A 22370-nucleotide genomic window follows, 5' to 3' on the forward strand; every position below is an offset into this window, starting at 1 on the left:
AGACTGTGGGCAGCTTCGCAGCCCAGCGCTCAACCGCTGCGCCACCAGGGGAGGCCCTGGAGTGATTTTTCAGTAAAGGTTTTTTTTTTAGCATTATATTTATAAGTATAATTATAAATTGTAACTATAATTATAACTCCATCAAAATTGATCATATTGGTTTTGCTGACTTGTCCAATTCAATGATCCTATTTCTCAGTCATCATTTTACTTCACCTATGAGTAGCTTTTGATATATTCAACTCCCTCCCTCCTAGATATATTTTTTCACATTTGGCTTTCAAGAAGGACACTGTGCTTGCCTGGTTTTCCTTCTGTCACTTCCACAGAGACTTCACCTATCCTGTGGCTTTAAATTCTATGTATCAACGATTCTCAAATTTTTCTCTACTTTGGACCTTTTTCCCTGGAGTCCAGATTCATAAATCTGTCTGTTTGACTTCTCCACTTGGATGTCTAACAGGCTTAATAATTTAACATCTCTAAACCAGAGGTGCTTATGTCACTCCCAACAACACCATTCCTTTTGCAGTCTTCACCAATTTGATACTCTACCCTCCAGTTGCTCTCTCATACTCCATAGCTACTTCTTGGATAGTCTCCATTGTCTCCACTTTTGAGATTCATCCAGAATCCAGCTACTTCTTTTTGCTTCCCCTCCTGCCATCCTGGTTCAGGAGACTGTTGCCTTTCCTCTGTATTACTGTAATAACTTTCTAATATATCTCCTTGCTTTTATCATCATTTCCTTACAGTTTGTTCTCAACATAATCATCAGGTGATCATTCTAAAATGTAAGTTAGATTACGTCCCCTCTTTGCTCATAACCTTCTAATAATTGGCCTTTTCACTCACGCCAATTCAGATTTTTACAATGATTTCTAATGAAATCCCTATGTAATCTGGCCATGTCTTTTCTTCTTTTATCTTACTCCTTCAACTCTAACCACATGGGCATCCTCTGACCTACCTGAATGTGCATGGCACACTGATGCCTCAGGGCATTTGCCCTTGAGGTGCTTTCTATGCCTTAAGTGTGTTGTGCTAGACATCTGCATGGTTTCCTCACTTTATTTAGGTCGTTACGTATTTGTCATCTTCTCAGTGACACCCCCCTGACCACCTTATCTGAAACTCATTGTTGACACTTCTGAACATTTCCCACCTTTTTACGTGTATTTAACATACTAGATATGTTATTTATTACTTGTACTATCCACTGGAATATATATCCTTATTCATTGTCATATTCCTCTCTTAATATAGAAGGTGCTAAATAATTGTTGAACTAATGGATTTTATTGCATATCTTAATTTTTTCTTCTTAATTTCTTCTAGATTTCTTCTTACAGTTCCTTTTATATCTTCAGATATGCTTCATTGTAGCTTTCATGTTCCTTATCTCAGACTCATTAAACACAAACTGGCTTAATTTTTGCCATTAAATAAATACTTCTGGGCCTCCCCGGTGGCGCAGCGGTTGAGCGCTGGGTTGCGAAGCTGCCTGCGGCCTCTGCGGCGCCGGTTCGATCCCCGGCTGCTCCCCGGCCACCGGCGGAGGATCCCACATGGCGCGCAGACCTCTCCTGCCGCCCGCTGCTCCCCTCAGCAGTGTCCTTCGGTCCTTCTGCCTGCTCTGCTCCCCGCTCTGGCTCTGGTGAATTCTCTCACCTTCCCGCGCTTCTGACTGTACCCAGTGCATGTATAAACAAAACAAGCAAACAAACAAAATAAATAAATAAAACATGCCTCTATAAAAAAAAAAAAAAAAAAAAAGATTTAAAAAAAAAAATAAATAAATAAATACTTCTTATTAGGATACTTTCTGCTTAAGAACTGGCTTTAAATGCCCTATTCTTTATGTTAAATCTGACCTCCTCATTACTCTGTAAAATAGTTCCATGTCTCTGCCCCACCCATTTCTAACCATATATAAGTTCTGTTAAAAGCATATTAATCTAAAAGCACATTAAACCCCTAAATGGACTTGCTGGTCTCCATCCTCTGTAGTGGATCCCCATCTATTAGCACCAGATCATTTGACTCACAGGAAGTCTTCTGTGGTTTAACAAAATAATTTTTACTACATTTATGTTTATGTATTTTTAAACATTTATTTTTATTTATTTATGCATACAAGAACTGGGGTATAGGCCAGAGGTGTGGAAGGTGAGAGGATTCACCAGAGACAGAGTGGGAAGCAGAACAGGTGGATTGACTGAAATACATTGCTGAGAGGAGCAGCAGGCAAGACAGGAGAGGTCTGCTGGGCCATGTGGGTTAGTTCCCTGGCCAGGGTTCGAACTCATGCTGCAGTGGCTGATGATAGCTGGGTAGTACTGAGAATTTAACCCCTGTGCCACCAGGGAGGCCCCATTTGTGTTTATTTTTAAAAATATATTTCTCGTGTAGATCAGCATTCACTATTATCTATAGATATGTTAACTTATGTTTTTTATCTTTTATAAATACATTTGTGAAGTTGCAGCTTAGGTTTGTAAGAGGTATAGTATATCATATAGTTGGTATCATTTTAAAGGAAACAAATCTTGCTTACGGTTATAGAGTGAGTTTATTGAACTAACATTAATAAATATTTTTGTTTTCTTATTGTAGGTATCATTGCCCAATGCCCAAGATCTTTTATGTTCAGCTGACAGTAGGAAATAATGAATTTTTTGGGGAAGGAAAGACTCGACAAGCTGCTAGACACAATGCTGCCATGAAAGCCCTCCAAGCACTGCAGAATGAACCCATTCCAGAAAAGTCACCGCAGGTGGGAAACTGCTACATGTGACAGTCTTTTTGTTATAGTTCCCTAGTAAGATTGTTGAGAAGACAGATAAGTGAATTTTTATAATTAAAATAGTCTCTTCTCATAGGAATACAAGAGTGGTGATCTGGTATCGTTTGCTTCTCAGATTACTCATCTCCTATACTAGACTCCTATGTCCCTTTTTGCTGTGATGACCTCGCCTTTGTTTCACCTATGAATTTCACCTTTCAGGCAACTTAGGGATTTGAGATACCGACAAACATAAGAAGTAGCATTTACTTACATTGTATTTAATGCTATATTTACTGAACATGTATTACATTGGGTTAATTTGAAATCAAAGAATTTAATATGAATCTTCATGAATTTTTCAGGTTTACTGTATTTTTTTTTTAAGATTTATTTATTTATGCATACAAGAACTGGGTTCAGGCCAGAGATGCAGTGAGGGGGATGAGAGGATTCACCAGAGACAGAGCGGGGAACAGAACAGGCAGACTGACTGAAACACACTGCTGAGGGGAGCAGCAGGCGAGCCAGGAGAGGTCTGCTTTGCCATGTGGTCTGTTCCCTGGCGGACTGGGGATTGAACTAGTGCTGCAGAGGCTGTGGATTGCTTCATAGTGTGGTGTTTAACCCCTTGTGCCACCAGGGAGGCCCCAGGCCTACTTTATTTTATAGATGAAGATATTGAGGCCAATCTTGGGTGATTTCACCCATACTCATGGCTTCAACTACTTTTTCTATTGACTTCAAAATAGTACCTGCAGGTCAGACATGTCTTATAAGTCTCCACTTAGTTCTTTTAATTACATACTCAATCTCTATAAATGTCCCTTCCTCCAAACCTGTTTTTTTTTTTCTTCCTTTCAAACTTATTTAATGGCAGATTTACGTACTTTTTTTTTCTCTTTTGTACACTTTCATTACCACTCTTATTTGTTTGTTTTCTCAGCAGACCTTAAGTTTCTTGACAGCAGGGTTACTGTCATTTTATTTCTTTATCTTTAATACTTAGACTCTGTTCGGCATATATGAGGCCCTCCAAAAATAGGTGTTAAATCAGTGAATAAGTGATTTGGTGCCAGAGCCAGACAGCTCCAAAATCTTGATTTGCATCTCTGTTTTCTTTCTATAACTTAGTCTTCATAGAAGATACAGATATCAATAGTTGGAGGTATTGTGCGTGAAGGGGAATAGAGATTTTTAAAGAGAACTGCATCTGGGGATGTAGAATAAACTCAGATTAGTGGATAGTTGAATAATAAAAGCTTTCTACACTGAGCATTTATTCTTCTACTTTGAGGAAAACTAAAAATGGAACAACAAAATGCCTCTCAGTGCAGACCTCGACTGTGGTTACATAGGAATCCACAAGACACAGTATGGTAGTGTGTTTCTTGTTGCATTTGAGATAGGCCTTTTGATTGTAGAATACATGTAAAGTTTGTTACAAAGAAAAGATTCAATATCACCCTGTTTTTTGTGATTTAGAATGGTGAATCAGGAAAAGAAATGGATGATGACAAAGATGCTAATAAATCTGAGATCAGCTTAGTGTTTGAAATTGCTTTGAAGCGAAATATGCCTGTCAGTTTTGAGGTATGTGCTCAGTAGAGATTTTCTATCCCCTCCCAGCCCCCCACCTGTTACTTTCTATTTTAAATAAATAAGTAAGTAAATTTAACTGGTATACTAGTATGCTGAAAGCATTAATGTGCTTATATACTAGCTCACTGTCCTCTCTAATTATGTGATGTTTACAGACTACAAAGCTCCCACATTTTATTACAGGCAGTGTCAATTAATCTTGACTGAGAACTTGTGTATGTTCTTCTTAGACATAATTCTAACAACTTGGGTTATCTGATTTCTCATTCTCTAACAGATTAAAGCAGCAAAGTGAGGGAGGCAGGAAGAAAATATGCTTGAGGGTCTCTTTGTCACAGCAAGAAATGACAGGAAAAATACTATCAAAAGTAATTGTACATATGCTGAAATTATTAGAACATGGACCCTACAGTGGGTAGAGATAATTTTATGTTTTAATATCCATACCTGTATGATAAGTCTAGGTATTTTGTGGCTTATCTATTTACCTTTTAAGGTGTTACAGAAAATATTCCTTATAAACAATCTTTGAGGTTTCCATAAAAAAAAAAAGACAAACAGGTTATTTTTTGCCCATCAACTGTTTTTAAGAGGCTTCTGTGTGCACATTCAGAATGATTTGTGGGTTATAGAACTCCCAATAAGACATAGTCCTCCTGTAACCTACGCTTACAGAGGAGAACATTAGATGTATACACAGTTATATATCATTCTGGATGGCCTATGTCTCTAATGTTATGTTTTATATTCTTAATTTTCTGTTTCATGAGAAATGGGGTAACCATAATTGAAACTGCCTATTTTAAATTAGTGAAAAAAAAACCAGCTTTGACTGTTATTTGAGTCTCTTTATTTAGATTTCTGTTCACTCAGCTTCAGTTCTTTAAGCATCATAAATCTCACAAATGAATAGTTCCTATATAACTTTATTATTGATATCTATAATTTTGGCATAATTCTTAATTTTAATTTTGATAATTCTGTGAACATTAAGAAAGTTCATGTTATAAAAACACATTTTAAGTGCCTTATGTTATTTAGTATTTTACTTATATTTAATAGGTTATTAAAGAAAGTGGACCACCACATATGAAAAGCTTTGTTACTCGAGTGTCAGTGGGAGAATTCTCTGCAGAGGGAGAGGGGAATAGCAAGAAACTCTCCAAGAAGCGTGCTGCAACCACTGTCTTACAGGAACTTAAAAAACTCCCACCTCTTCCTGTGGTTGAAAAACCAAAACTATTTTTTAAAAAACGTCCCAAAACAATAATAAAGGTAAGTGTATACTTGTGAAAATAAATCAGTTTTACTATATAAACACAGTAACTACAGATTATCAGTTTTTCCATAAAGCAGGCCCCCAAATCTGTGGATTATATACTGTCCTGGAGTTGGGTTTGGACATATGACTATCAGCTAATAATTCTGTTTTGCTTTTTAGACACATGTACACCTGAATTTATTCATAAGATCATTAATGCCTTAAATGTTTACAATTTTTTATGGTTTAAAAAATACTTTATTTTTCATGATGACCTTTTGTATAATTTCCTGTCGTGCCAGTGTAAGATAGATGATATCACTCCTCATTTTATAAATAAATGTTTACTAAATATGTTGAAAGAAATTTGCTTACTTTCATTGATTGACTTTTTGGAGCAACCTGAACTAGTCGATTGCCAATCCAGTGATCTTCCTGCACATTGTTCTGCTGTACAGTGACTTCATAGGATAGCATAAATGGTAATAGTGATAAACAGGAGTATGACACTAACACTGTCAGCAGCAGCACGCAGTAAATATAAAGCACTCTGTGTGCCAGACTTTGTCCCAGCACTTTGCATACTTTATCAAGTTTTATTCTTGTAGCAACCCTGTAAGGTAATGGTATCCTGTTTCCATTTTTTCAGGAATGTATCCCTTACCAAAGAAGACTCTTGAATACACAGCTTTTCAAGATGTTGTGATTCTTGTATTGGATCAAATTTTATTTACATTAACTCTTTCCCCCATCCAAATAAAAGGGTCAGAGGAATAAGATGAATCAGCACACAGTATAGGACAGTGCCCATAAGTGCTTAGTATGTAGAAAAGAATGGAAGTAGGATTCTGTGCCAAAAAAAAACTTTAAATGGCCAGCATGTCAGTTGCTAGCTCAGCTTAGTTTTCTTAGCAGACTTCTCATGAGACTGTACAAATTAAAGGATTATAGAAATGAAACACATTTTACCTTTGATGAGTTTCTTTTGTCATGTAAGGGCACAATTTAGTATTAGTATAGGGTTTTATACATTTGTACCTATGTTTTTATTAAAAATACATTTTTACATTTTTACAGAAATAAAGAACTACATAAATGCTTGTTCTTTTTAATGAATGCTGTCATAATTTCACTGAGAGAGACAGCTTTTGCATTCCCTGAAATAGCATTCCATACTAGATGTAAGGTAGCTAGAAAATAAATGTCAGATTAGTCCACTTATCATGAGTTATAGTGATTCCGAGGAGGTGTGGCTTTTATTTGTGTGCTATGACCACATTGTCAGGGAGCAGAATATGGTTATATAAGAACATCATCTTCAGAGACAGTTTTGAGTGTGAATTTCTGTAATCTGAGCAAGTTACTTAACTTTTTTTAATCTTACATTTCATTTTTAAAGTAGGAATAATAATTGAACTTTCTACATTTTTTAATAAATCTTGTTGGAAGGATTATTGTAGCTAGAATAATAGAATGCACTAATAATTATTAAATAATTTATAAAATATTTGATAATAAAAATATTAACTATTTTTTGTATCTGATTCTGTCTATTCGTATTTTATATGCACATGGATATCTCCATGATCTGTTTTCTTAAATCTTTTTATATATAAAATCCATCGCTTCTCCGTGATGAAAGAGTAGTGTTCTATATCAGACTGGCAGTACAACACTGGTCTCAATATCTTGCATCTGATTTAAATTAAACCGAATTATGATAATTTAAGAATATTAAAATAATACATTTTTATAGTAGGATAGAAAAATAACTCTTGTTCCTTTTAACCATGGAAGTTAAAAGCAAGACTATTGTTTAAATGTTATTTCTTGATGGGGAGAAACATTTTGTATTAAATTATTTACTATTACTTCTATCATATAAACATATTATCCCAGAACTTTCTTTCTATTCTGCATTCAGATCTCAACTTAAACTTGATTTCTTCAGAGAACCGTTCTAATCCTCTCCCACTCCCAGATCTCCCAGATTAGGATAGCTCCCTGCATTTCTCCTCATATATATCACACTTGAAATTACCCATGCCATTCCTGTCTTGTGTGAAAATAAAGCCTTTATATATTCCCTACAATGTAAGGTTATTTGAGAAAGCAACATACATACATTGTTAGAATTTAGATAATTTTAAGTACAGTCACACCTTATAGTAGACCAGTAAATGGCAGCTTAAGTTTAAAATAGTATCTTTTGAAAATGTATTTGTTTGTGTTGGAGATAAAATTTTCTGGACACAACTACACAACTATAAGAATGTCCTTACTAGGACTATGATGAAGGTGCCCAGGTGAATTGGTGGTGGGAATTTTATGGGGACTACACCTGAGAGGAAAAAGCACACATTGTACAAAAGTGAAGAGTGATATAAAAAATGTATAAATAAAAATTTAAAAAAGGTGTCCTTGCTAGTTTGTAGAATTATACTCTTAAAGTCTTGATATCTATGGAATAGTGTAATTTTCAAGGATGCTAGAAGTTAATTTCAGACAAGGGAAGAAAACTAGTCATTCTTAATATTCTCAGAACTCCATTCTTATCTAATTGGATTTATGCATCAGAGTCTTTATCACTGTAATCCATATTGCAACAGTGTCTTTTGAATTTAAACACCTTCTTATGAATGAAAGAGGTGAATTAAACAGGAATAATTACAACATGCCATTGGAAGTATATTCTTATTTATTTGAACACCGTTATGAACTAGGTATACTTCTAATGCCAGACTTAAAAGCTTTGCTTTAGCATTTCATTGATACTCAATTTTAGACTTAAAAATTATTGTCTATCTTTTCTTACCCGTCTGCCTTTATTTCCTTTGTAAAGGAAATTTACATTTAATTTTTATTTTTGATACGTAAGTAGCAGAAACCAGTATTTCATCAAAAGCTAAAATTTTCCTTTTCTCCTTTCCCGTCATCTAAATTGCAGTATTGATGCTCTCATTGAAGTATGAAGAGGCTGCTCTTCATACTTTCAGGGCTTTAGTTCAGTTTTTATATGGATGATCCCCAAATACTCATGTATGCTTTATAGTGCATATTGGATATTTTTAATACTTCACAGGCACCTTAAACTCTACCCAGAACTCATCACGTTCCCTTCTATCCTTCTTGCTCCTCCAGCATTCCTTATTATAGTGACTAATACCACCATTAAGCTGCTGAGACAAGCTTTATTCATAAACATTCTTCCGTACAAAATTAAAATAGGGTGCTTGCTAGCATGTTTATATAGAACTTGTCTATAAATTAAAACGCACACCAAGTAAAAGTAAGTAAAATCTACCACCCAGCTTGAATGTAGAATTTTCTCAATCTTTCTTATTCCATTATTCTGTCTCATCATGATACTACCTCCTATCATTAGTACTGTGTTTAACATTTCCTTACCTTATATTTTACAGTGTTTCCTTTTCTGAAAAATGGCATTTTGTTAGATTTTTAAAAACAACTTTAAAAGGTATAATTAACATATGGTGAACTGTACATATGTACATTAACATGTACTTCTTGATATGTTTTGACACACACACACACACACACACACACACACACACACACTTATGAAACCATGACCACAGTCAAGATAATGAACCTATCTACTACTTCCACAAATGTCTTCATGCCCCTTTGTAATCCTCCCACCCCCAGTTCCTAAGTGGCCACTCATTTTTAGCTGTCTTCTTTCACTCAGCATAATCATTTTGAAATTCATCCATTTTGTTGCATTTATCAATGTTGGTGCTATTTTATTGCTAAGTAGTATTCTGTTGTAAAGATATACCATCATTTGTTCATCTTTTCACCTTTAGTGGCTATTTAAGGTGTTTCTAGTTTTGACCTATTACAAGTAAAGCGACTTAACATATCTATGTGTAAGTTTTACAGGAATATGCTTTCATGTCTCTTGGGTAAACACTTAAGGGTGGAATTCATTTCATAGGTGTATACGGAACATTTTAAGAAACTACCAATTGTTTTTCAAAGTGATTGTGGCATTTTACATTCTCATTAGCTGTGTGAGAGAATTCTAGTTTTGCACATCCTTTCTAACATGTAGTATAGCCCTAAATTTCAGTCACTCAAGTCACTCAAGTATATATCACTCAAGTGATATCTCATTGTGATTTTAATTCATGTTTCCCCAGAGACTAATGATATTGGGGATTTTTTAATATGTTTAGTAGCACATAAGCTTGAAGTGTTACTCATATATTTTGCCTACTTACATTTGATTACCCATTTAATTTCATTTTTTCAAATTGTTATAGAGCAACCCCGATATTAAACGGGTTCCTGGCTGTGGGTCCTCACCCGCGCGCTTTAAAGGGACTTATGAATACTCTACTACAGACACACGCAAAAGGGTTAATAAAAGGTTTATTTACAAGAGAAAAAGAAATAAGGAAAATGTACAACTCAGGGAGAAAATAGGGAAATAAAGTCTTTATTGCGTCCTACCCGATCCGACGACCTGGAAACCCCAAAGTCACTCTCAGAGCTAGACGGACGCCGCGAGCTGGCCGAGCGCCCCAAAATGGAGAGAGAGCCCCCAAAGCCCACGTGTCTGCCTTTTGTATCCACCTGGCTGCTTAACCCCACCCTCAGGTCCCAGCCACCTTCCCTTTGGTGGTGATGGGATTTGGAGTTCCCAGTGTCTTTGGCTTTGACCTGGGGTGGGGGTGGAGTCCACAAAGCCTGTATGGAATTTGCTTTGGGACTGCCTTTTCCCCCTAACAAAATGAATATATTATTGTTTTAAAACCTTTGATTTAGAGGTCTAAGAGCTTATCTTTCAGGTATATGTTATCATACCACACCCTGGCACCTTTTCTGTAGTCCATTGTGCCCCTTCCCTGCTTTGCTTCTCCTCTCCCAACTCTGGTAGCTTCAATTCCACAGTCAGATTTCTAGGGTTTGTTACTTGTTTGATTTTATCTGACCCTTTGTTTTGTTTTTCTGTATTCCACATATAAGTGGCAGCATCCATATTTGTCTTCTGATGTATTCCCCTTAGCATAATCCCCTCCATTTCCATCCATGTTATTGTAAATGAGTAGTATTTACATCGTGTAAATATCCTCTGCTCTGCCAATGGACATGTAGGTTGTTTCTATAACGTGGCTATTGTAAATAGTGCTGCAGTGAATACAAGAGCGTTCTTTCAAATTAGTGTCTTTGCATTCTTTGGGCAGATAGCTAAGAATGGAATTGTTGGATCATATGGTATACCTATTTTTAATATTTTGAGGGATGTCCATACGTTTCTCATAGGGGCAGGACCAGTCTCCCTTTCCACCAAAAATGTATGAGACTTCCTTTTTCTCCATATCCTTGCTGACACTTGTTATTTCTGTTAACATGTGGGCCATTCTCAAAGGTGTGAAGTGATATCTTGTCGTGGTGATTTGCATTTCTCTGATGATAAGTGATAATGAGCGTTTTTTCAGGTACCTGTTAGCCATCTGTGTATCTTTCTTTGGATAATTGCCTAATATTTAGCTCTTCTGCCCTTTTTAAAAATTAAGTTGATTTCTTTTTGTTGAATTGTATGAGTTCTTTGTAGATCTTAGATATCAACCCCTTGGTAGATGTATGGTATGCAAATGTTTTCTCCTATTCAGTGGGAGTGGAGATGAATCCACAAAGACATTACTGAAACCTGTCTTGTGGAGTGTTTTGCTTATGTTTTCTTCTATGTATTTTATGGTTTCAGGTCTTACATTCAAAAATTTTATCTATTTTGAGTTAATATTTGTGTATGCTATGAAATAGTAGTCTAGTTTCATTCTTAGCACATGGCTGTCCAGTTTTCCCAGCACTATTCTTTGAGAGACTTTCCTTTCTCCATTATATACTCTTGACTCCTGTTTCATAGAAAGACTCTCTATAAAATGTGTTTTTAATTAGGGGTTTTCAGTTCTTTTCCATTTCTTCTGAAAATTTTATAGTTTTTGATACTATATTTAAGTCTATAACCCATTTTGAGTTAACTTTTGTAGATGGTAGGAGGTATGCATTGAAGTTTTTTTTTTCTTTTGTCTTTTGCTTATGAAATACAATTATTTCAGTACTATTGGTGAAAAGACTACCTTTTTTTTCCTATTGAATTGCTATTGCATCTTTGTTAAAAATTAGTTGACCGTGTATATGTGGATCTATTTCTGGACACTGTTCTGTTTCATTTATCTCTGTGTCTATCTTTATGCCAATAATACATGCATTGTGTTGACTGCCATAGCTTTACAATAAATGTTGAAATTAGGCAGTCTGAGTCCTCTAGCTTGATTTTTTTCCCCAAGGTTGTTTTTGTTATTTACCCTTTGCCATATGAATTTTTACAAGGACTCATTAATTATTATCAAAAAAAGCCTGCTGCTATTTTGATTAGGATTGCTATGAATTGATAAATCAGTTGAGGAGACTTGATCTTTTAACAATATTGTATCTGATTGTATCTTATAATTAAACATAAGTCTCTCCATTTATTGATAGTTAATATCAGCAGTGTTTGGTAGTTTCACTGGACTTAAATATATTGTCATACTAGATGAATTCTCTGCTTGCTTTTCTCACATTTTTTCCTGAAATACTTTCATTGTCACTGTTTATGTGCCATTCTGTTATATGAATATGCCATAATTTATCTATTATTGATAATTGTTTAGGCTGTTTCTGTTTTTTTTTTTCTTGCTCTTTCAGTAAAACTGCTTGTGTATTCTTATACATATGTGCTAGCACATAAGGGTAACAGTTTTCTAAGGTATTATATATATATATATATATATATATATATATATATGCATAGGACTAGGCCACTGGCAGTAGAGATAAAATCTTTAGCTTACCTAGATATTGTCAAATTATGTTCTAATTAATATTATAGTAAGTACTGTGTAAGTATGTTACTGCTCATCCTTACCAGTTAAGGCTGTCAGACTTTTTAATTTTTGCTGAATTGATGGTTTTGAGATAGTTTCTTACTATGGTTTTTCTGTATGCATTTTCTGACTCCTTATGAGATTATCTTTTCATTTTTTTTCTGTTAACATAGTTTTATCACTGTTGCCCTTCTTAAAAAGAGATTTAGTACATTTTAGGAGTTCTAAAAATGTACATTTTGAATATTGAATGTGATTTTTTAATTATATATATATTGCACACATTTTTAATACTCCCAGCCATGGCTTGTCTTCTCATGTTCTTTTTGTTGTTTTTTGGTGAATAGAAGTTATGAAGCAATTCTGCTCTGCTGAAATGTTTGAAATAATAATTGACCCAGCTTACCAATAATATTGCTGAGCCTCAACTCCCATAGAAGCCTTAGTTTCAGATTCACTTTATGATTTTCTTTTATTCATTTTCAAAATGACTTTCATTTATCTTCTCCACAGTTTGGGGACATAGGAGAGGATGGGAGAACCACTTTTTTAAAAAGGATCCAATAGCAAGTTTTATAAGCATATTTTGAAATTCCTTCTCAAATTATTTTTTAGGCAGGACCAGAGTATGGTCAAGGAATGAACCCCATTAGTCGCCTTGCTCAAATTCAACAGGCCAAAAAGGAAAAGGAGCCAGATTATGTTTTGCTTTCAGAAAGAGGAATGCCTCGACGTCGGGAATTTGTGATGCAGGTACTGTATTTCTAACTTTTTTTTTTAAGATTTATTTATGCATACAAGAGCTGGGGTACAGGCCAGAGATATGGGAGGTGAGAGAATTCACCAGAGACAGAGCGGGGAACAGAACAGGTAGACTGACTGAAATACACTGCTGAGGGGAGCAGCGGGCGAGACAGGAGAGGTCTGCTGCGCTATGTGGGTCAACTCCCTGGCTGGGGATCGAACTCATGCTACAGTGACTGTGGATAGTTTCATAGTGCTGTGCCTTAACCCCTTGTGCCATCAGGGAGGCCCCTGTATTTCTATCTTTCATATTAAAAGATTTTTTTTTTAACTATGAAAAAAGTTAGAAATTCCCAGCTTGGAATATCTCTATTTGAGGAAAAGGCAAACTCAGCATAGCAGAAATTAAAACTGTTTACACGTAAAATATTTTTCTCCCCCAGTCCACCTACTAACGTGGTTGAAACGTTCAAGTGTCAAGGACATGTTAGTACAGATGGCATAAGTTTTTGAAGGGACTCTGTGTTCACACAGGTTATTTACCACAGAATTTATCATTTAGAATACTTATCTCTTAACTTTTCATGTTATAATTTCCAGCCAGAGTCTCTGAACTACTGGGAATTGGAAACAGATGGAATTAGACACAAAATTGAGAAGGATAGATGATGGAACAGAGCCAAGAGTATGAGCTTGTAGCTAATTGGGAAAAATAGAAGAGAGCTAGCTGGTTATCCAGCTAGGTGAGGACTGAAGGACTCAATTGCTGAGAGATCTGATGCATTATGCAACCAAGAAAACTGAAGAATATTTGTTAGTGTATTGGTAGAATGCCGAAATTGCCCTCCTTGTTTCAAAACCCATCTTCTTATCTTTATGTGCAGATATATTTAATAGTGTCCTATAAAAAATAGTATAATAGACTGCTAGTATGCTATCATCATCTAACCATAAAATTAAGATTTTGGCCACATTTGCTTCAGCTCTCAGTTTTTCTTTCCTCCTCCTCTGCCCTCCACCCTCTCGTCTGTCTTTTCCTTAAGTATGTCAAAGCTGATTTCTAATTACATGTGATTACTGCCTACATAATTTGTATCTCTAAAATGTATGGAGGGCCTCCCCGGTGGCGCAGCAGGTTGAGCGCCAGCTGTGAAGCTGTCCGCAGCCTCTGTGACTCCGATTATGTTCCCGGCAGGCCAGGGAGAATCCCACATGGCGAGGCAGACCTCTCCTGTCTTGCCCACTGCTCCCCTCAGCGATGCCTTCGGTCCGTCTGCCTGTTCTACTCCCTGCTCTGTCTGGTGAATCCTCTCACCCTCCCATGACTCTGGCCTGTACCCCAGCTCTTGCATAAATAAAAAAATAAAAAATAAATAAAATGTATGGACATTTTTCTTATACCAGAGATGCTTCGTTAGAATCATCTAGTAACCAGTCTACATTTAAATTCTCCTATTTTTCTCCAGACTGTTTTATTATATTCACTTGTCAAGCTTTTTCCAGTCAAAGCTCTAGATTTCACCTTCATATAATCGGATTAAAACCAAGAGATATTAAGTGCTGATGACGTTGCAGGTGTTTTGGTGTTCAAACATGTTATCTCATATTGGTTAACTTTTCTTGCATATCTAAGTTTTACCTTCCTTATTAATATATAATATTCATATTTTTAAGTTAAATTTTTACTGATTTACCTTTGCTTTATAATACTATAAGAGTTTTGGGAGTGCAGCTCCACATCTTGATAAGTATATATACCTCACCACACCCACCACCGAAGTATTAGTTTAGTTCACACTGTCAGATTGAGTCTGTCTATCCATTCCTTCTCTTCACTTCCCCTTCCTCTCTGGTAACCGTTTTTTACTCTCAGCATCTAAAAGAGATATTTCTGTTGTTTCATTAGTTCACTTGCTTTGTTTATATTCCACATAATGGTGAAACCATCCTGTACTTGTCTTTTATCATCTGACTTACTTTGCTTAGCATAATCATCTTACGTTCTCTTCATGTTGTCACAAAAGCCAAGACTTCATCTCTTTACTAAATGGGTAGTATCCCGTTGAGTATAGGTACCATGACTTCTTTATTCACTTATTAGTCACTGGACATTTAGGTTGTTTCCATGTCTTCATGACTTAGCTATAGTGAATATGCTTCTGTGAGCATAGGGGTGTGTGTGTGTATATATCCAATGAGTGTTTTTAAATTCTTTGGATAAATACCTAAGAATGGTATTGCTAGATCATATGTTGTTTTGTTTTTAGTTAGTTTTTAAAGGAATTCCCATATTGTTTCATAGAGGCTACACCAATTTACATTCCACCAATAATGGATAACACTTCCTTTTTCTCTGTATCTTTATTGATATATGTTTCCAGACTTTTTGATAAAGGCCTTTCCCCCTGGTGTGAGGTGATAGCTCATTGGGGTTTTGATTTGGATTTCCATAATGATGTTGAACATTTTTTCATGTGCCTATTGGCCATCTGCATGTCTTCTTTGGAAAAGTGTCTATTCAGGTTTGCCCATTTGCTGATTGGATTGTTTTCTCCCCCCATTGTTGAGTTATATGAGTTCTTTATATAGTTTGGATATTAATGCCTTGTTGGACAGATGATGTGCAGATCTTTTTCCCAGTCAGTAAATTGCCTTTTCATTTTTGTGGTGGTTTCTTTTATTGTACAAAAGCATTTTTTGTTTTCTGTTTTTCTTTTTGTTTTGCTGTGCAAAAGTTTGATATAGTCCTGAGACAAAAAATTATTGTTTACTTTCTTCTGGTTGTCCAATTTGTTTGCATATAGATATTTCTAGTAGTCTCTTATGTCCTTTGCATTTCTGTGATATCTGTTGTAACATTGCCTATTTTTTTTTTAAAAAACTTGGTTTATTTTTTTTATTAAAGATTTATTTGTTTATTTATACAAGCATTGGGTACAGTCAGAAGCATCGGAGGGTGAGAGAATTCACCAGAGCCAGAGCAGGGAGCAGAACAGAGAGAATGACGAAATACACTGCTGAGGGAAGCAGCGGGCGGTAGGAGAGGTCTGCGTGACATGTGGGACCCTCACCTGGTGGCTGGGGATCGAACCGGCATTGCAGAGACTGCGGGCAGCTTAGCAACCCAGCGCTCAACTGCTGCGCCACTGGGGAGGCCCAACATTGCCTATTTAATTTCTAATTCTTTCTCTTTTTTTTGTGAATTTGTCTATTTCACCTCTAAATTTTGTCAATTTTTTCTTCATGTATTTTGAAGCTCTGTGATTAGATGCATATATATTTGTTTTTTAGTGCCTTTCTTTCTGAATTTTATTATGAGTGGTTCCTTTTTCTCTGACAACACTACTTATCATGACATATAATTCATTTAATTCTAATATGTAACTTTAACTTACTCAAATGGTTTTTTTTTAAATCTATGCAAACTGTCCTTTTTCTGCCCTTTGATGCTTTTTTTGCTGTTTCATACTATTCTTGTGTATGCTGTTGATTGTGTGTTAGAATTTATTTCTTTGATCAGGGTTTTGTTTTTATGTAGAAGCACTCATTTCATCCATTCATGTGGGATAAATTCCATTGCCTTTTGTTTGCTAAAGCTTTTATTCATATTTGAATGACAATTTTGCAGGCTTGGCTGGTTGTCTTTATCTTTTAGCATTGTGATTTAGTATTGTGACATACTGTTTTGTGTTTAGTATTGTTATTCCACTCTTCTGGCTTACAGGGTTTGTGCTGAGAAGTCTGATGATAGCCCATTGTAGGGCTATAATTGAGAGTCTCAGACTGAATGTTACATGTTTTCTTTACCAAGCAGCCTTTACTGTGGAGTTTTGATAATTTAACAATTATATCTCTTGGTATATGTGTTTTTGCATTTAGAAATTTGGGTGTTTTCTCCTCTTACTGGACATCTATGGTTCTTCCCTTAGGTTTGGGAACTTCTTAGGTATTATTTTTTCTTAAATCTTATTTCTCTCTTTACTTCCTCTTGAGTCATATGTACATTTTTAACTGTAAGTTCATGGATTTCTTCCTCTGCAAGATTAAGGCTATTTACCATGCTTTCTGTGGCTGTCTTAGTTTCATTCATTGTATTCATCATCCCCAGCATCTCTGTTTGACTATATGTGTGTGTGTGTGTGTGTGTGTGTGTGTGTGTGTATCTCACCTCACTCTCTTTGATGAAGAACTCCTACTATTACTTAATATCTTTTCTTGAGACTCTGAACCTTCCTTTCTATGTATAATTGAGATTCTCAGACTATGTCCAGTTTCTTCATAATAGCTCTTGTAAATTTCAATTTTTTGTTATTACATTTAGTACCTGGAGATTTTTATCCTCTGTCAGTTTTTTTATCTTGTTTTCTCAGGCTTGACTTCACCATGTCATGTGTGTTGCCTTCTCTAGGTTTTATAATAGGTGAAGCTGTGGCTTAAATTTTGGGTTTTTCTTTATCTTTGTGGATCAGTGAGGAAGAGGAAGGGGAAATCCAAATGACCTCATACTCAGATTTGGGGGATGTGGGGGAACAACTCAGGAGTAGTCTTTGCTCGTTTTTCCTGCCTTTGGGATTAGCACAAGCCCTAGTTTCCTGTATGGCGCCTGCACTGTAGCATACTGCCTCCTTGCTGCTGCTCTCTGGTGTGCAGCAGGTTTCTTTCTGATCCTAAAATTTCTCAATTCCCCGGGGGGTAAGGGGCATGAGGAAATACTCAGCCTCCTGTGCTGCCACCAGCCAGACTCTCCAGGGCTCAACAAAAGGTCCCACCTAGGTATCAGTAAGTAATCAGCACAGTATTTTACCCTCACTGGAAGGATCCCTTGTGCCAAGCTGTGTGTCACACCAGTTTATGCCAGAGCCCTAGGTTTATGCCAGACTCCCAACTTGTTTGGCTGACTGGAATGACTGCTGCCAGCATGGCTTCAGCTCTCTTCTCCATTTCCACCACCATAGGGAGCCGTAGAGGCCATCCACCTTACAGAAAAATATGCATGGTTCAATCCCATGAAGGAGGTAATATGCTAGTGAGATTTCCTTGTGATTAATAGTTGATTTCTGTTGTGCTTAGGGGAGAATTTTGCCAGTAGCTCCCTATTTTGTCATTTCATGACATCACTTCCACTCTTCATATTTCTTTATCTCACCTAATACGGTGGTATGTATATAGTAGGGCCTTAATAAATCATTGATGTTTATGTGTTCCTTACTTGTCTGATTGAGAGAGAGTTTATTTGGTTTTTGTTAGAAATGTACACTCAGGATATACTCACAGATTAATTGCTCTTGGGAACCTAGATATTCAAAGGGGTAGGGGGCTCTTCTATAGTTAGTAAGCACATTATTGTCTAGATGGCATTAGGAACCAGAGCAGTTTTGTGCTAATATTTCTAGTTGGTAACATACATGTATATTTTTCTTTTTACATTCTTAGCTTTAAGGAATTTTAGAAAGTATCCTTTTGAACTGCACAGGTTAAAGGGGAAAAAAGCACCTATATTTTAGACATGTGTAGGAATATAACTGGCTTTGGCTTTATTAAACAATTCTTTTTCTATGGAGTATATTGAGTACCCCTTTTGAAAGAGGAATTTAGAGTATCTTAGGTCAGCCTCCACTTTATGGGTGTTCATAAACATTCTAGTCAAACAAGAGCATTTGGCTGTGCTTTTAAATGTTTTCACACTGAATTCATATTGTTTTTTTCCTTTTGGTAGTCCCAGTGGATTCATTATAGTATTGCAGCTACTTTATCAAAATAAAGGCTTTTGAATAAGCTACATAAGCAATGTTATCATGTGTTATAATTGAATATGGAAGTAAAATGTCTACATATAAAATGTTCCAACTTATCCATCACCATAAAAAATAAGTTTGTATGTTATAAAATGTATGTACTTACTTATATTAATGATGAGAAAAGCAAAAGAAAATCTCTATTGACATTGTCTATTTTATTCCAGAGTAAATTTCTTAAAAATTGGGTTTTTTTTTAGAAATTTTTTTGTCTTTTTAAAGAGATAATGACAACTAAATTGCGTATGAACACACTTTTATTATATACTTAAGATGACATTAATTTTTCTACCTGTAAATAAGATCTTCAGGTTGTTTAAAACAAATAAAGCAAATTTCTCCAATTTTATTTGGACTCAGTGAAAGATAAAGTATTAAGTTTTTGGTAAATGTTATTTTAGAACTTTTTCATTTCTTAGTTTTGAGGACTTCTTTGCCTCACACAAAATTTTATAGTTAAGTCTTGATGGTCAGAATAGGTCCAATGCACTGTTGGCAGGCACAGATCAAGGTAAATGCTGAGATGGGAACAGCATTTAGGTGACATGTCTGAAAGCAGGAGCCAGGAGCCAATGGACATGAAACCTCAGTAGATAGTGAGATTTAGGTTTGAAGCAGCAGCCGAATTGAATGAGAGTGAAGATATATAGCATATATATAAAAAAAGAACAGATACAACATTTTAAATTTATTTGCTTCTCACGGGGTCTTTTGCTGCCATTTACTTTGGCAAGTCTTTTGACCCCCCAGAGCAGTAAAAGAACTTTCTGACATAGCTGGCCTAATATTTTAGCTAGCAAGCATTCCAGCAACAACACAGGGGCTCGGTGAAGCTGGGGAACAAGCCAAGCATTGGGGGAAAAAAAACAGGTAGCAGAGACTGGTGCTAGCCAGCTACTCAAGCACATAATACTTAGGACCTGTTGTGTTCAGGTCAGGTGCAGGTCAACAAATACAGGGGTGTTGTGTCTTCACCTCGCTTTAGGGATTTGCCTTGACCAGTACTAGATTATTGATTCTGAGTGATCTGAATGAGCTCCACAGACTACTGCTGCTTTGAACAATGAAGTGTATGATAGTTGTTACAGAAATTGTATAATGAACCCATTTTCAGTGTTTCATATGGTACAAGAATATTGTTAATTCATCTTGACCAGAATTCTGAGAGAGTACAGTTTCTTTGTCATGTAATTTGCACATTGTTTGTATTTATTAAGCTTGAGTTTTTTAAACCACTCTTGGGTATATACTGAGTTCCTTGTAAGTAGTTTGTTCACTAAAACTTAGTGATGGAAATAGTAACACAAATGAAACTAAATAATAATATGAGAATAAATGGCAAATGGCATAGGTGTGGTTACAGATGAGAATCTTTGTGTTCTGAGACAAGTGAAATAGTCAGTATTATGATTTCACACAACAGCCAAAGAAGAAAAATGTGGATAGAAGTATCATTCTTATATCAGAAAGCAGGATCTTATTGTACCATGTACCTTTTCATTTCCAGGATGCAGTGTATTATAATTGTGAGATTTTATTCAAGTGGCATGAAGCTATTGAAGTTTTACCAGTGATACCTGGTAAAGCCATCCAGTTCACTTTTCAAATATAGGTTTCTGGTTCAGCTCTCTTTACTTGTTTTTCCACTGGTTTTTCAAAACATGGATTTCTAGGGATCTACTATAGATTCCAGAATGTGAACTTTTTTTTAATTAATATTTTATTTTATATAATTCTTACATCATTTTTCATTTTTGCACAATCATTATGCACTATCATTTTGGTTACATTCCCCATACAATTGCACCCCCCCCTTATTTTGACCCTAGTCCTTCCGTTCCCCTTCCCCCCCACCCCAGTAGTGTGTCTCTGGTTTATAGTTGCTTGTTGATTTTGATTTTTACTTTGTATTAATTAGTCTTTTTTCTGGTCCCTTATTTAGGTTTTCTAAATTCCTGCTATGAGTGAGACCATCCGGTATTTTTCTTTCTCTTTCTGACTTATTTCGCTGAGCATGATCCCTTCTGTCTCCATCCATGTTACTGCAAACTGCATGAGTTTATCTTTTTTGATTGCTGAGTAATATTCCATTGTGTATATGTACCACATCTTCTTGATCCAGTCATCTATTTTTGGGCATTTGGGTTGTTTCCATAGCTTAGCTATTGTAAATAGTGCTGCTATAAACATAGGGATGCAGGTACCCTGCATCATTTGGGTAAATACCTAGGAGTGGAATTGCTGGATCATATGGAAGCTCTATCTTTAGTAGGTCCAGAAATCTCCACACAGCTCTCCATAGTGGTTGGACCAGTTTGCACTCCCACCAGCAATGCAGGAGAGTTCCTTTTTCTCCACAACCTCACCAACATTTGTTGTTGCTAGTTTTTTTAATATGTGCCATTCTCACTGGTGTAAGAATGTGAATCTGTTGTAGTTACGTAGAATTTCAAATACCCTCTCTTGTATTGTGAGTTTCCTTTTTTATTTTATTTTATTTCAATTTATTTATTTTTTTAAAGATATATTTATTTATGCATACAAGAACTGGGATACAGGCCAGAGATGCGGGGGGTGAGAGGAGTCACTAGAGACAGAGTGGGGAACAGAATAGGCAGACCCACAGAAGCACACTGCTGAGGGGAGCAGTGGGTGAGTCAGGAGAGGTCTACTTTGCCATGCAGGTTGCTCCCAGGCTGGCCGGGAATCGAACTTGTGCTGCAGAGGCTTCGGATTGGTTCATAGTGCGGTGCTTAATCCCCTGCACCACCAGGGAGGCCCGAGTTTCCTTTTTTAATAGTGTTTTTGAGGAACAAAGTAATAATTTTAATGCAGTGAAATTTGTCGGTCTTTCCTGTTAGGTTAATATTATAATAAGTCTAGACATCCAGAAGAGTAAGTACCCCTACCTGTTCTTACTTAAAAGGATCTTGGCTATTATTAGTACTCTGCATTCCATGGGAATTTTGGAGTCAGTTTGTTAAGTATTATAAAATTATATATGGGATTTTGATTGGAATTCTTGAATTTATCCATTGATTTGAATTGATGTCATATTAATGAGTGCTCAATACATGAACATGGTATATCTCTTACTATATTTAATATTCTCAATAATGCTTATTGTTTTCTGTGGAAAGGTCTTAAACATCATAGGTATTTGATTTTAATTTGCTGTAATTGGCATATTTTAACATTTTTCATCTTCATTGTTGATAGAATGTAGAAATGAGTTGACTTTTGTGTATTACCTTTTATAGAGAAGTTACACTCACATAAGTCTC

General features: G+C 35.9%; 1 protein-coding gene across 8 annotated transcripts in view; it reads left to right on the forward strand.

Moving 5' to 3' along the window:
* The window catches only part of STAU2 (staufen double-stranded RNA binding protein 2), a 251657-nt gene that overhangs the window by 83893 nt on the left and 145394 nt on the right, over positions 1–22370 (forward strand). For all 8 annotated transcript variants that reach the window (XM_054692175.1, XM_054692174.1, XM_037505302.2 and 5 more), the window contains 4 exons: positions 2617–2776; positions 4271–4378; positions 5450–5662; positions 13163–13300. In XM_054692175.1, the coding sequence (XP_054548150.1) occupies positions 2617–2776; positions 4271–4378; positions 5450–5662; positions 13163–13300 (619 nt within the window). The remainder of the gene's footprint in view (positions 1–2616; positions 2777–4270; positions 4379–5449; positions 5663–13162; positions 13301–22370) is intronic.

This window comes from Talpa occidentalis, unplaced genomic scaffold, assembly GCF_014898055.3.
Source record: "Talpa occidentalis isolate TD23 unplaced genomic scaffold, MPIMG_talOcc4v2.1, whole genome shotgun sequence".
In the NCBI taxonomy this organism is placed as follows: Eukaryota; Metazoa; Chordata; class Mammalia; order Eulipotyphla; family Talpidae; genus Talpa; species Talpa occidentalis.